We start from the raw sequence: 13,639 nt of genomic DNA on the forward strand, positions 1-13,639 counted from the left end.
TGCTTTATGCCATTTAACAAACACCTTATTGCTCTCATGATCCTGAATATAAATGTATTCATTATCCAACACATCTGGCTTTTATTTTCTCATGTATAATACTGTTTAATAACTGTCTGGATCGTCCTGCTCAAGGCCTTCCTGTTGCCCTCCTGTGAGACGTCAGCGACCCGGAAGGTGATCAAGGTGTACAGGAAGTGGATCCTGCAGGAGAAGCCAGGCTTCATGACGGAGCCAGAGAAGAGCAGACAGGCCGAGGTGGAGGAGAACCCTGAGCAGCTGCTCATCACTGAGACTGACAACACACACACACCGGTAATGTCAATGACACAAGCAAACACACACACACACACACACGCACAACAAGTCAGTGGACACACGCACTGAAATTGTCATTGAGAAACACAATCACTTTCATACTCACGTGCTGACTGGATGGTCGTGTCCTCCGGCAGGTGTTGAAAAGTCACAAGCGTTCGTCCAGTTGGGGCAGGACGTACTCTTTCAGCAGTGCCATCAGCCGGGGCTGTCTCACCGAGGAACAGAACAGAGACATCAAGGCTGGCATCCAGCCCACCCTGCAGGTATGTGTGTGTGGTGCGTGTGTGTGTTTTAAGAGTGTGAATGTGTCCTCTGTCTTTTATCACCTCTGTTTGACCTCTGTGGCCAGCAATGTGTTTGTATCTCGTCAACCCTGACCATAGTTTATGTCGTTGCTCTTTCCCCAGGTGTTCCTGACCAACTCTGCCAATGTGTTTCTACTGGAGCCGTGCCAGGACGTGCCCAAACTACTGGACAACCAGGTGGAGGTGTGCAAGGGGGTGCTGAGCATCTACCGCCACGTGATCATGGAGCACACCATGAACACACAGACATGGTACGGCAGTCAGCACCTCATACACCTACTGATATAAACTAAACAGTGCCACAGTGTAAAGGCTATAGACTGTGTATTGTGTACACTCACTCGTTTAATGCAAACATTGTAAACCAAGCTGTTGCTTGTACCTGAAGGACTGTATTATTACCAGACAGACCTGGACAGTCACACGGTTGTATACTCATCTACTGATGGACGATGATGGACTGATGCCCTCTGTGGGGGGTGTCCCCTGGTGTGTGTGTGTGTGTGTGTGTGTGTGTGTGTGTGTGTGTGTGTGTGTGTGTGTGTGTGTGTGTGTGTGTGTGTGTGTGTGTGTGTGTGTGTGTGCTGGTGTGTGTCCGTCCTGGTGTGTGTCCGTCCTGGTGTGTGTCCGTCCTGGTGTGTGTGTGTGTGTGTGTCCGTCCTGGTGTGTGTGTGTAGGCAGCAGATGCTACAGGTGCTGCTGAGGATCACTGAGGCGGTGATGAAGAGGCCTCAGGAGAACCAAAGAAAAGACCCCTTCGCTGAGAGCCTGGCTGCCATCCTCTTCAGGGTCAGTCTGTTTGGGGATCATTCTATGGCTCCTATATCCTCTCTTACTGTTAGTTGTTCTGATACCTCTGTTAGAGGAAGTCCTACTAAGCTACAGGAAATGGTTGTTGCCCATGATGATAATATAATGTGGTAATGTTCAGGGGCATCATGCACCCCAAAAGTCTGAGACGGCACAAGGTACGTGAAGATTGCTGGGGGTGGTCCAGAGGGGGACTGTTGGAGAATTTAGCATTTTTCAAACACGTGAAACGGCTTTTTCCTGCAATATAGAGACATAATCATTATGTTTAATTCTATGTAAAAAAACAACATTAAAATAAGTGTGTTTTTCTGCATATTTAAGCATTCCTCTTGAGCCTTCTGTATCCTCTTGACTGGTGATTCTTTTTTTAAAGAAACGAAATATGCTTTTCTGCTAGCTTCTCTAACTTGACAGCCTGAAATGGCTTCTGGGTAGTTAGGTTCCCAATCTCCCAACCTCATAACGATCTGGGCTAGCTAAGTATTACAGAGAAAAAACGACTGATGTTGCAGCTATAATGGCTTGTTAGTAGTTAGTGTTTTGATTCCAAGCCAATGAGAACCAGCTGTCTTGCCCTGATGATTAATGAGATATGTTTTGTGTGCCCCTGTACATCCTCCCCCAGACGATCATCGTGGCGTGGGTACGGGCCAACCTGTGTGTGTTCATCTCTCGGGAGCTATGGGACGAGCTGCTGTCTGTGCTGTCGTCTCTGACAGGCTGGGAGGAGCTGGTGACAGAGTGGGCCAGCATCATGGATTCTCTGACCGCTGTCCTGGCTCGCTCCGTTTACGGCCTGGACATGAGCAACCTGCCCCTGGACAAACTCAGCGAACAGAAGGAGAAGAAACAGAGGGGACGGGGTAAGGAGGCAGGGAGCGAGAGAGAGCGAGAGAGAGCGAGAGAGAGGGAGAGAGAGGGAGAGAGAGCAAGGGTGGGAGTGAAGGAGGGAGTGAAGGAGGGATAGCGGTGGGTAATGCAGTATAAGCCTCAGTTCAGATAGCAGCAATGGTAGAACTCAAGATTCAGTTTCGCTTTTTTATTTTCTATTGATATTATTTGTCTGTCTGTCTCTCTCTCGCTGTCTGTCTCTCTCTCGCTGTCTGTCTCTCTCTCGCTGTCTGTCTCTCTCTCCCTGTCTGTCTCTCTCTCGCTGTCTGTCTCTCTCTCGCTGTCTGTCTCTCTCTCGCTGTCTGTCTCTCTCTCGCTGTCTGTCTCTCTCTCGCTGTCTGTCTCTCTCTCAGGAGCGGTCCAGCACTCCCAGAAGGCAGCAGCGGTGGCCAGGTCCTTCTCTCTGAGCTGGAGGAACCAGGGAGACCAGCAGGGGGTCCAGGAGCCCATGAGGTTCCGCAGCGCTACCACCTCAGGGGCCCCTGGCGTGGAGAAGGCCCGCAACAATGTCCGACAGAAAGCCACAGGTGAACACACACGTTACTATAATGAAGTGACATTTTGCCAGTGCCAAATGTGGCCCAAATACAGATCTGTTGAATCCCTCTATGACACTCTGGTGTTTGATAGATTTGCCACCCTACCAGCTGTAGACCAGCCTCTCTGTAGACTCCACAGTGAGTCTATATAAAAGAAGGTCATGTGTGTGTTAGCCCAGGTGCTGGTGAAAGGCTCAACACTAAGCACAAAAGAACAGCAGATAATCTCCGTTGTTCCTGTCAAATGTCATTGGCCAATGTCAACATGTTTCTGTGTCAGTTCTGTGGCACACATACACACACACACACACACACACACACACACACACACACACACACACACACACACACACACACACACACACACACAGGAGTGCCGCCAGGGATTTTGGGCTCCATGAAAAGATGTCACATTGGGCCCCACCACCACAGGCCACACCAACCCTGCGCAACTGCTGTAACCACACACCTCCAGAACCCAATCAACCCGTTCAAAGCTTTAAGGCTTTGCAGCCTTGCAACACTCTTGTAGTCCATTATTTACTGTAGGATATTTACTGACCGTGAGCTGTGAAAATATAACACTGTGCAGACATGCATGCAACATTCTGCATATTGTGGAATTCACTATTTGATGCAAGACTGATACCCTCTATAAGAAATGTGCTAAAGGCTATCTTTTACAGTCTAAATGTAATTTATTTGAATGTTAAAATTCTCTTAACATTAATGAATAACTTAAAATAAATATTACTTAAATATACATTAACCACTTCAATTAAAATAAATGAACATTATCATCTATAGAATGATATAACAAACCAAATAATAAAACCAGCAGCAGATTGTTGAACTAAGTATACATACCAACTAGAAAATAAGCAGCTGGAAAAGTGGAAATGGAAAACAAAATGGAAATGAAAAGGCCTGATGGTGGCGCTGGAGGAAAGGTCAAGAGGTCACCAAATCAATAGGTTTCTTCCACTTGGGGTCTTGATTGTGCATAACTAATTTAATGGCAATCCAGCCATTACTTTGAGATATATCTTGTTCTCAGTCTTGTTCTCAGCCTGTGGGCATCATGTGTGTAGTGATCCAATATCCATCGTCATGCCATTTAACAGTTATCACTGGCCCTTGCTCAGCCTTACTCACCAAGAGCCCAGCGCCGAGCCGCCTTGCTAGCAAAGTCACTGATCAAGTCTTTGAAGTCCAGCTTTCTAGCTAACTGACTTTCAATGGACAGCATGGCAAGACTGCAAAGCCTGTCCTGGGACATAGTGGACCTCCAAATAGTTTTTTTATCAGTTTTATCTTACTGAAAGCTCTCTCGCCACCAGCAACAGTCACAGGCAGTGTGCAAAATATATGTAAAGCAATGCACACTTCTCCAGAAATGCTTTGCAGCTGCATCTTACAAATTGCATTCAGGAGACCAAGAGGGGACAAGTTAGGGGGTAAAGTGGCAGCATATACAGTGTTCAGGAGACCAAGAGGGGACAAGTTAGGGGGTAAAGTGGCAGCATATACAGTGTTCAGGAGACCAAGAGGGGACAAGTTAGGGGGGAAAGTGGCAGCATATACAGTGTTCAGGAGACCAAGAGGGGACAAGTTAGGGGGGAAAGTGGCAGCATATACAGTGTTCAGGAGACCAAGAGGGGACAAGTTAAGGGGAAAAGTGTCAGCATATCCAGTGTTCAGGTGTCTTACTTCATGTTGAAACTCAGGTGTAAGATCTCTGGAATACTTCATGATCAGTGGTTGGCACACAGAAGGGACTTTATCCTCACTAATCTGCCCAACTTTCAGAACAGCAAAATATGATTCTACAATTTTTTGCAGTGTTGTGGAACCTAGTGTCCAAGTCACTTATAATGTTGTCCATAGCAGTAAAAACACTGTGTTCTGAAACACCGCTGCTGCACTGTCCTGAGCTGTCTCCTCTTCAGAGGTCTCATCATGGAATCTCTTCCTTTTCCTCTGGCGGCTGTGTTCCTTGCTAAATTGAGGTGCAACATCCATTTGCGTAGCAGTCAGTGTTTCCACAGACAGGAGAGATTTCCATCCAACTCTCAGAGCCTGCATCTCTTCCTTTAAGGCTCTGATATTGGCTGCCTCTGTGTCAAGTGAGATTTTTCCTGACAGGAGAATTACATTCCTGTCCTCAATGCATTGCAGTACCTGCAATTATGCAAACTGACATGTCATTCAACACAATGCTGCTCACCTCCTTCTTCAGTTGGGAGTAGGGCTGGTTCAGGGGTATGGGGATGGGGAGACAGGGCTGGTTCAGGGGTATGGGGAGACAGGGCTGGTTCAGGGGTATGGGGAGACAGGGCTGGTTCAGGGGTATGGGGATGGGGAGACAGGGCTGGTTCAGGGGTATGGGGATGGGGAGACAGGGCTGGTTCAGGGGGATGGGGAGACAGGGCTGGTTCAGGGGTATAGGGAGATAGGGCTGGTTCAGGGGTATGGGGATGGGGAGACAGGGCTGGTTCAGGGGGATGGGGAGACAGGGCTGGTTCAGGGGGATGGGGAGACAGGGCTGGTATAGGGAGACAGGGCTGGTTCAGGGGTATGGGGATGGGGAGACAGGGATGGTTCAGGGGTATAGGGAGACAGGGCTGGTTCAGGGGGATGGGGAGACAGGGCTGGTTCAGGGGTATGGGGAGACAGGGCTGGTTCAGGGGTATGGGGAGACAGGGCTGGTTCAGGGGTATGGGGAGACAGGGCTGGTTCAGGGGTATGGGGATGGGGAGACAGGGCTGGTTCAGGGGGATGGGGAGACAGGGCTGGTTCAGGGGTATAGGGAGACAGGGCTGGTTCAGGGGTATGGGGATGGGGAGACAGGGCTGGTTCAGGGGGATGGGGAGACAGGGCTGGTTCAGGGGGATGGGGAGACAGGGCTGGTATAGGGAGACAGGGCTGGTTCAGGGGTATGGGGATGGGGAGACAGGGATGGTTCAGGGGTATAGGGAGACAGGGCTGGTTCAGGGGGATGGGGAGACAGGGCTGGTTCAGGGGTATGGGGATGGGGAGACAGGGCTGGTTCAGGGGTATGGGGATGGGGAGACAGGGCTGGTTCAGGGTTATGGGGATGGGGAGACAGGGCTGGTTCATGGGGATGGGGAGACAGGGCTGGTTCAGGGGTATGGGGATGGGGAGACAGGGCTGGTTCAGGGGTATGGGTATAGGGAGACAGGGCTGGTTCAGGGTTATGGGGATGGGGAGACAGGGCTGGTTCAGGGGGATGGGGATGGGGAGACAGGGCTGGTTCAGGGGGATGGGGATGGGGAGACAGGGCTGGTTCAGGGGTATGGGGATGGGGAGACAGGGCTGGTTCAGGGGTATGGGGATGGGGAGACAGGGCTGGTTCAGGGGGATGGGGATGGGGAGACAGGGCTGGTTCAGGGGTATGGGGATGGAGAGACAGGGCTGGTTCAGGGGGATGGAGAGACAGGGCTGGTTCAGGGGGATGGGTATAGGGAGACAGGGCTGGTTCAGGGGGATGGGGAGACAGGGCTGGTTCAGGGGTATGGGTATAGGGAGACAGGGCTGGTTCAGGGGTATGGGTATAGGGAGACAGGGCTGGTTCAGGGGTATGGGGATGGAGAGACAGGGCTGGTTCAGGGGTATGGGGATGAGGAGACTGGGCTGGTTCAGGGGTATGGGTATGGGGAGACAGGGCTGGTTCAGGGGGATGGGGAGACAGGGCTGGTTCAGGGGGATGAGGAGACTGGGCTGGTTCAGGGGGATGGGGAGACAGGGCTGGTTCAGGGGGATGGGGAGACAGGGCTGGTTCAGGGGGATGAGGAGACTGGGCTGGTTCAGGGGGATGGGGAGACTGGGCTGGTTCAGGGGGATGGGGAGACTGGGCTGGATCAGGGGGATGGGGAGACAGGGCTGGTTCAGGGGGATGGGGAGACAGGGCTGGTTCAGGGGGATGGGGATGGAGAGACAGGGCTGGTTCAGGGGTATGTGGAGACAGGGCTGGTTCAGGGGTATGTGGAGACAGGGCTGGTTCAGGGGTATGGGGAGACAGGGCTGGTTCAGGGGTATGGGGAGACAGGGCTGGTTCAGGGGGATGGGGAGACAGGGCTGGTTCAGGGGGATGGAGAGACAGGGCTGGTTCAGGGGTATGGGGATGAGGAGACAGGGCTGGTTCAGGGGGATGGGGAGACTGGGCTGGTTCAGGGGGATGGGGAGACTGGGCTGGTTCAGGGGGATGGGGAGACTGGGCTGGTTCAGGGGGATGGGGAGACGGGGCTGGTTCAGGGGGATGCGGAGACAGGGCTGGTTCAGGGGGATGGGGAGACAGGGCTGGTTCAGGGATGGGATGGGGAGACAGGGCTGGTTCAGGGGGATGGGGAGACTGGGCTGGTTCAGGGGGATGGGGAGACTGGGCTGGTTCAGGGGGATGGGGAGACGGGGCTGGTTCAGGGGGATGCGGAGACAGGGCTGGTTCAGGGGGATGGGGAGACAGGGCTGGTTCAGGGGGATGGGGAGACAGGGCTGGTTCAGGGGGGATGGGGAGACAGGGCTGGTTCAGGGGGATGGGGATGGAGAGACAGGGCTGGTTCAGGGGTATGTGGAGACAGGGCTGGTTCAGGGGTATGGGGAGACAGGGCTGGTTCAGGGGTATGGGGAGACAGGGCTGGTTCAGGGGTATGGGGAGACAGGGCTGGTTCAGGGGTATGGGGAGACAGGTCTGGTTCAGGGGTATGGGGAGACAGGTCTGGTTCAGGGGGATGGGGAGACAGGGCTGGTTCAGGGGGATGGAGAGACAGGGCTGGTTCAGGGGTATGGGGATGAGGAGACTGGGCTGGTTCAGGGGGATGGGGAGACTGGGCTGGTTCAGGGGGATGGGGAGACAGGGCTGGTTCAGGGGGATGGGGAGACTGGGCTGGTTCAGGGGGATGGGGAGACAGGGCTGGTTCAGGGGGATGGGGAGACTGGGCTGGTTCAGGGGGATGGGGAGACTGGGCTGGATCAGGGGGATGGGGAGACAGGGCTGGTTCAGGGGGATGGGGAGACAGGGCTGGTTCAGGGGGATGGGGAGACAGGGGGAGACAGGGCTGGTTCAGGGGGATGGGGAGACAGGGCTGGTTCAGGGGGATGGGGATGGAGAGACAGGGCTGGTTCAGGGGTATGGGGAGACAGGGCTGGTTCAGGGGGATGGGGAGACAGGGCTGGTTCAGGGGGATGGAGAGCCAGGGCTGGTTCAGGGGGATGGAGAGACAGGGCTGGTTCAGGGGTATGGGGAGACAGGGCTGGTTCAGGGGTATGGGGATGAGGAGACAGGGCTGGTTCAGGGGGATGGGGAGACAGGGCTGGTTCAGGGGATGGGGAGACAGGGCTGGTTCAGGGGGATGGGGAGACAGGGCTGGTTCAGGGGGATGGGGAGACAGGGCTGGTTCAGGGGGATGGGGAGACGGGGCTGGTTCAGGGGGATGGGGAGACAGGGCTGGTTCAGGGGGATGGGGAGACAGGGCTGGTTCAGGGGTATGGGGATGGGGAGACAGGGCTGGTTCAGGGGTATGGGGATGGGGAGACAGGGCTGGTTCAGGGGGATGGGGATGGGGAGACAGGGCTGGTTCAGGGGGATGGGGAGACAGGGCTGGTTCAGGGGGATGGGGATGGGGAGACAGGGCTGGTTCAGGGGGATGGGGATGGGGAGACAGGGCTGGTTCAGGGGGATGGGGATTGGGAGACAGGGCTGGTTCAGGGGTATGGGGAGACAGGGCTGGTTCAGGGGTATGGGGAGACAGGGCTGGTTCAGGGGTATGGGGAGACAGGGCTGGTTCAGGGGGATGGGGAGACAGGGCTGGTTCAGGGGGATGGAGAGACAGGGCTGGTTCAGGGGTATGGGGATGGGGAGACAGGGCTGGTTCAGGGGGATGGAGAGACAGGGCTGGTTCAGGGGTATGGGGATGAGGAGACAGGGCTGGTTCAGGGGGATGGGGAGACTGGGCTGGTTCAGGGGGATGGGGAGACAGGGCTGGTTCAGGGGGATGGGGAGACAGGGCTGGTTCAGGGGGATGGGGAGACAGGGCTGGTTCAGGGGATGGGGATGGGGAGACAGGGCTGGTTCAGGGGTATGGGGATGGGGAGACAGGGCTGGTTCAGGGGTATGGGGATGGGGAGACAGGGCTGGTTCATGGGGATGGGGATGGGGAGACAGGGCTGGTTCAGGGGATGGGGATGGGGAGACAGGGCTGGTTCAGGGGGATGGGGATGGGGAGACAGGGCTGGTTCAGGGGATGGGATGGGGAGACAGGGCTGGTTCAGGGGTATGGGGATGGGGAGACAGGGCTGGTTCATGGGGATGGGGAGACAGGGCTGGTTCAGGGGTATGGGGATGGGGAGACAGGGCTGGTTCAGGGGTATGGGGATGGGGAGACAGGGCTGGTTCAGGGGTATGGGGATGGAGAGACAGGGCTGGTTCAGGGGGATGGGTATAGGGAGACAGGGCTGGTTCAGGGGTATGGAGGAGACAGGGCTGGTTCAGGGGTATGGGTATGGGGAGACAGGGCTGGTTCAGGGGTATGGGGATGGGGAGACAGGGCTGGTTCAGGGGTATGGGGATGGGGAGACAGGGCTGGTTCAGGGGTATGGGGATGGAGAGACAGGGCTGGTTCAGGGGGATGGGTATGGGAGACAGGGCTGGTTCAGGGGTATGGGAGAGACAGGGCTGGTTCAGGGGTATGGGGATGGGGAGACAGGGCTGGTTCAGGGGTATGGGGATGGAGAGACAGGGCTGGTTCAGGGGGATGGGGAGACAGGGCTGGTTCAGGGGGATGGGGAGACGGGGCTGGTTCAGGGGGATGGGGAGACGGGGCTGGTTCAGGGGGATGGGGAGACGGGGCTGGTTCAGGGGGATGGGGAGACAGGGCTGGTTCAGGGGTATGGGGATGGAGAGACAGGGCTGGTTCAGGGGTATGGGGATGGAGAGACAGGGCTGGTTCAGGGGTATGGGGATGGAGAGACAGGGCTGGTTCAGGGGTATGGGGAGACAGGGCTGGTTCAGGGGTATGGGGAGACAGGGCTGGTTCAGGGGATGGGGAGACAGGGCTGGTTCAGGGGGATGGAGAGACAGGGCTGGTTCAGGGGTATGGGGATGAGGAGACAGGGCTGGTTCAGGGGGATGGGGAGACAGGGCTGGTTCAGGGGGATGGGGAGACTGGGCTGGTTCAGGGGGATGGGGAGACAGGGCTGGTTCAGGGGGGATGGGGAGACAGGGCTGGTTCAGGGTATGGGGATGGGGAGACAGGGCTGGTTCAGGGGGATGGGGAGACAGGGCTGGTTCAGGGGTATGGGGATGGGGAGACAGGGCTGGTTCAGGGGTATGGGGATGGGGAGACAGGGCTGGTTCAGGGGGATGGGGAGACAGGGCTGGTTCAGGGGGATGGGGAGACAGGGCTGGTTCAGGGGTATGGGGATGGGGAGACAGGGCTGGTTCAGGGGGATGGGGAGACTGGGCTGGTTCAGGGGGATGGGGAGACTGGGCTGGATCAGGGGGATGGGGAGACAGGGCTGGTTCAGGGGGATGGGGAGACAGGGCTGGTTCAGGGGTATGGGGATGGGGAGACAGGGCTGGTTCAGGGGTATGGGGATGGGGAGACAGGGCTGGTTCAGGGATGGGGATGGGGAGACAGGGCTGGTTCAGGGGGATGGGGAGACAGGGCTGGTTCAGGGGTATGGGGATGGGGAGACAGGGCTGGTTCAGGGGTATGGGGATGGGGAGACAGGGCTGGTTCAGGGTATGGGATGGGGAGACAGGGCTGGTTCAGGGGGATGGGGAGACAGGGCTGGTTCAGGGGGATGGGGAGACAGGGCTGGTTCAGGGGGATGGGGAGACAGGGCTGGTTCAGGGGGATGGGGAGACAGGGCTGGTTCAGGGGGATGGGGAGACAGGGCTGGTTCAGGGGTATGGGGATGGAGAGACAGGGCTGGTTCAGGGGTATGGGGATGGGGAGACAGGGCTGGTTCAGGGGGATGGGGATGGGGAGACAGGGCTGGTTCAGGGGTATGGGATGGGAGACAGGGCTGGTTCAGGGGTATGGGGATGGGGAGACAGGGCTGGTTCAGGGGGGATGGGGAGACAGGGCTGGTTCAGGGGGATGGGGAGACAGGGCTGGTTCAGGGGTATGGGGATGGGGAGACAGGGCTGGTTCAGGGATGGGATGGGGAGACAGGGCTGGTTCAGGGGGATGGGGAGACAGGGCTGGTTCAGGGGTATGGGGATGGGGAGACAGGGCTGGTTCAGGGGATGGGGATGGGGAGACAGGGCTGGTTCAGGGTGGGATGGGGAGACAGGGCTGGTTCAGGGGGATGGGGAGACAGGGCTGGTTCAGGGTATGGGGATGGGGAGACAGGGCTGGTTCAGGGGGATGGGGAGACAGGGCTGGTTCAGGGATGGGGATGGGGAGACAGGGCTGGTTCAGGGATGGGGATGGGGAGACAGGGCTGGTTCAGGGTGGGGATGGGGAGACAGGGCTGGTTCAGGGGATGGGGATGGGGAGACAGGGCTGGTTCAGGGGTATGGGGATGGGGAGACAGGGCTGGTTCAGGGGGATGGGGAGACAGGGCTGGTTCAGGGGGGTGGGGAGACAGGGCTGGTTCAGGGGGATGGGGAGACAGGGCTGGTTCAGGGGTATGGGGATGGGGAGACAGGGCTGGTTCAGGGGTATGGGGATGGGGAGACAGGGCTGGTTCAGGGGTATGGGGATGGGGAGACAGGGCTGGTTCAGGTATGGGATGGGGAGACAGGGCTGGTTCAGGGGTATGGGGATGGGGAGACAGGGCTGGTTCAGGGTATGGGGATGGGGAGACAGGGCTGGTTCAGGGGGATGGGGAGACAGGGCTGGTTCAGGGGTATGGGGATGGGGAGACAGGGCTGGTTCAGGGGTATGGGGATGGGGAGACAGGGCTGGTTCAGGGGTATGGGGATGGAGAGACAGGGCTGGTTCAGGGGTATGGGGATGGGGAGACAGGGCTGGTTCAGGGGTATGGGGATGGGGAGACAGGGCTGGTTCAGGGGTATGGGGATGGGGAGACAGGGCTGGTTCAGGGGTATGGGGATGGGGAGACAGGGCTGGTTCAGGGGTATGGGGAGACAGGGCTGGTTCAGGGGTATGGGGATGGGGAGACAGGGCTGGTTCAGGGGTATGGGGATGGGGAGACAGGGCTGGTTCAGGGTATGGGGATGGGGAGACAGGGCTGGTTCAGGGGTATGGGGATGGGGAGACAGGGCTGGTTCAGGGTATGGGGATGGGGAGACAGGGCTGGTTCAGGGGTATGGGGATGGGAGACAGGGCTGGTTCAGGGGTATGGGGATGGGGAGACAGGGCTGGTTCAGGGGTATGGGGATGGGGAGACAGGGCTGGTTCAGGGGTATGGGGATGGGGAGACAGGGCTGGTTCAGGGGGATGGGGAGACAGGGCTGGTTCAGGGGTATGGGGATGGGGAGACAGGGCTGGTTCAGGGGTATGGGGATGGGGAGACAGGGCTGGTTCAGGGGGATGGGGAGACAGGGCTGGTTCAGGTGGGATGGGGAGACAGGGCTGGTTCAGGGATGGGGATGGGGAGACAGGGCTGGTTCATGGGGATGGGGAGACAGGGCTGGTTCAGGGGTATGGGGATGGGGAGACAGGGCTGGTTCAGGGGTATGGGGATGGGGAGACAGGGCTGGTTCAGGGTATGGGGATGGGGAGACAGGGCTGGTTCAGGGGGATGGGGAGACAGGGCTGGTTCAGGGGTATGGGGATGGGGAGACAGGGCTGGTTCAGGGGTATGGGGATGGGGAGACAGGGCTGGTTCAGGGGTATGGGGATGGGGAGACAGGGCTGGTTCAGGGGTATGGGGATGGGGAGACAGGGCTGGTTCATGGGGATGGGGAGACAGGGCTGGTTCAGGGGTATGGGATGGGGAGACAGGGCTGGTTCAGGGGTATGGGGATGGGGAGACAGGGCTGGTTCAGGGGTATGGGGATGGGGAGACAGGGCTGGTTCAGGGGATGGGGATGGGGAGACAGGGCTGGTTCAGGGATGGGATGGGGAGACAGGGCTGGTTCAGGGTATGGGATGGGGAGACAGGGCTGGTTCAGGGGGATGGGGAGACAGGGCTGGTTCAGGGGGATGGGGAGACAGGGCTGGTTCAGGGGGATGGGGAGACAGGGCTGGTTCAGGGGTATGGGGATGGAGAGACAGGGCTGGTTCAGGGGTATGGGGATGGGGAGACAGGGCTGGTTCAGGGGTATGGGGATGGAGAGACAGGGCTGGTTCAGGGGTATGGGGAGACAGGGCTGGTTCAGGGGTATGGGGATGGGGAGACAGGGCTGGTTCAGGGGTATGGGGATGGGGAGACAGGGCTGGTTCAGGGGGATGGGGAGACAGGGCTGGTTCAGGGGTATGGGGATGGGGAGACAGGGCTGGTTCAGGGGATGGGGATGGGGAGACAGGGCTGGTTCAGGGATGGGATGGGGAGACAGGGCTGGTTCAGGGGTATGGGGATGGGGAGACAGGGCTGGTTCAGGGGTATGGGGATGGGGAGACAGGGCTGGTTCAGGGGGATGGGGAGACAGGGCTGGTTCAGGGGGATGGGGAGACAGGGCTGGTTCAGGGGTATGGGGATGGGGAGACAGGGCTGGTTCAGGGGTATGGGGATGGGGAGACAGGGCTGGTTCAGGGGTATGGGGATGGGGAGACAGGGCTGGTTCAGGGGATGGGGATGGGGAGACAGGGCTGGTTCAGGGGTATGGGGATGGGGAGA

The 13,639-nt window shown here is 57.7% G+C and overlaps 1 protein-coding gene across 6 annotated transcripts in view; it reads left to right on the top strand.

Annotated features, from left to right (window-relative positions):
- The window catches only part of LOC106577869 (ral GTPase-activating protein subunit alpha-2), a 215,601-nt gene that overhangs the window by 86,061 nt on the left and 115,901 nt on the right, over positions 1–13,639 (top strand). For all 6 annotated transcript variants that reach the window (XR_006769182.2, XM_014156501.3, XM_014156319.3 and 3 more), the window contains 6 exons: positions 136–315; positions 456–584; positions 729–877; positions 1,304–1,415; positions 2,065–2,302; positions 2,684–2,857. Coding sequence is in view for 5 of the 6 variants with exons in the window: in XM_014156501.3 (XP_014011976.2) it covers positions 136–315; positions 456–584; positions 729–877; positions 1,304–1,415; positions 2,065–2,302; positions 2,684–2,857 (982 nt within the window). In the remaining variant the exon portion in view is untranslated. The remainder of the gene's footprint in view (positions 1–135; positions 316–455; positions 585–728; positions 878–1,303; positions 1,416–2,064; positions 2,303–2,683; positions 2,858–13,639) is intronic.

Source organism: Salmo salar, chromosome 01, assembly GCF_965601325.2.
Source record: "Salmo salar chromosome 01, fSalSal1, whole genome shotgun sequence".
NCBI classification, from domain to species: Eukaryota; Metazoa; Chordata; class Actinopteri; order Salmoniformes; family Salmonidae; genus Salmo; species Salmo salar.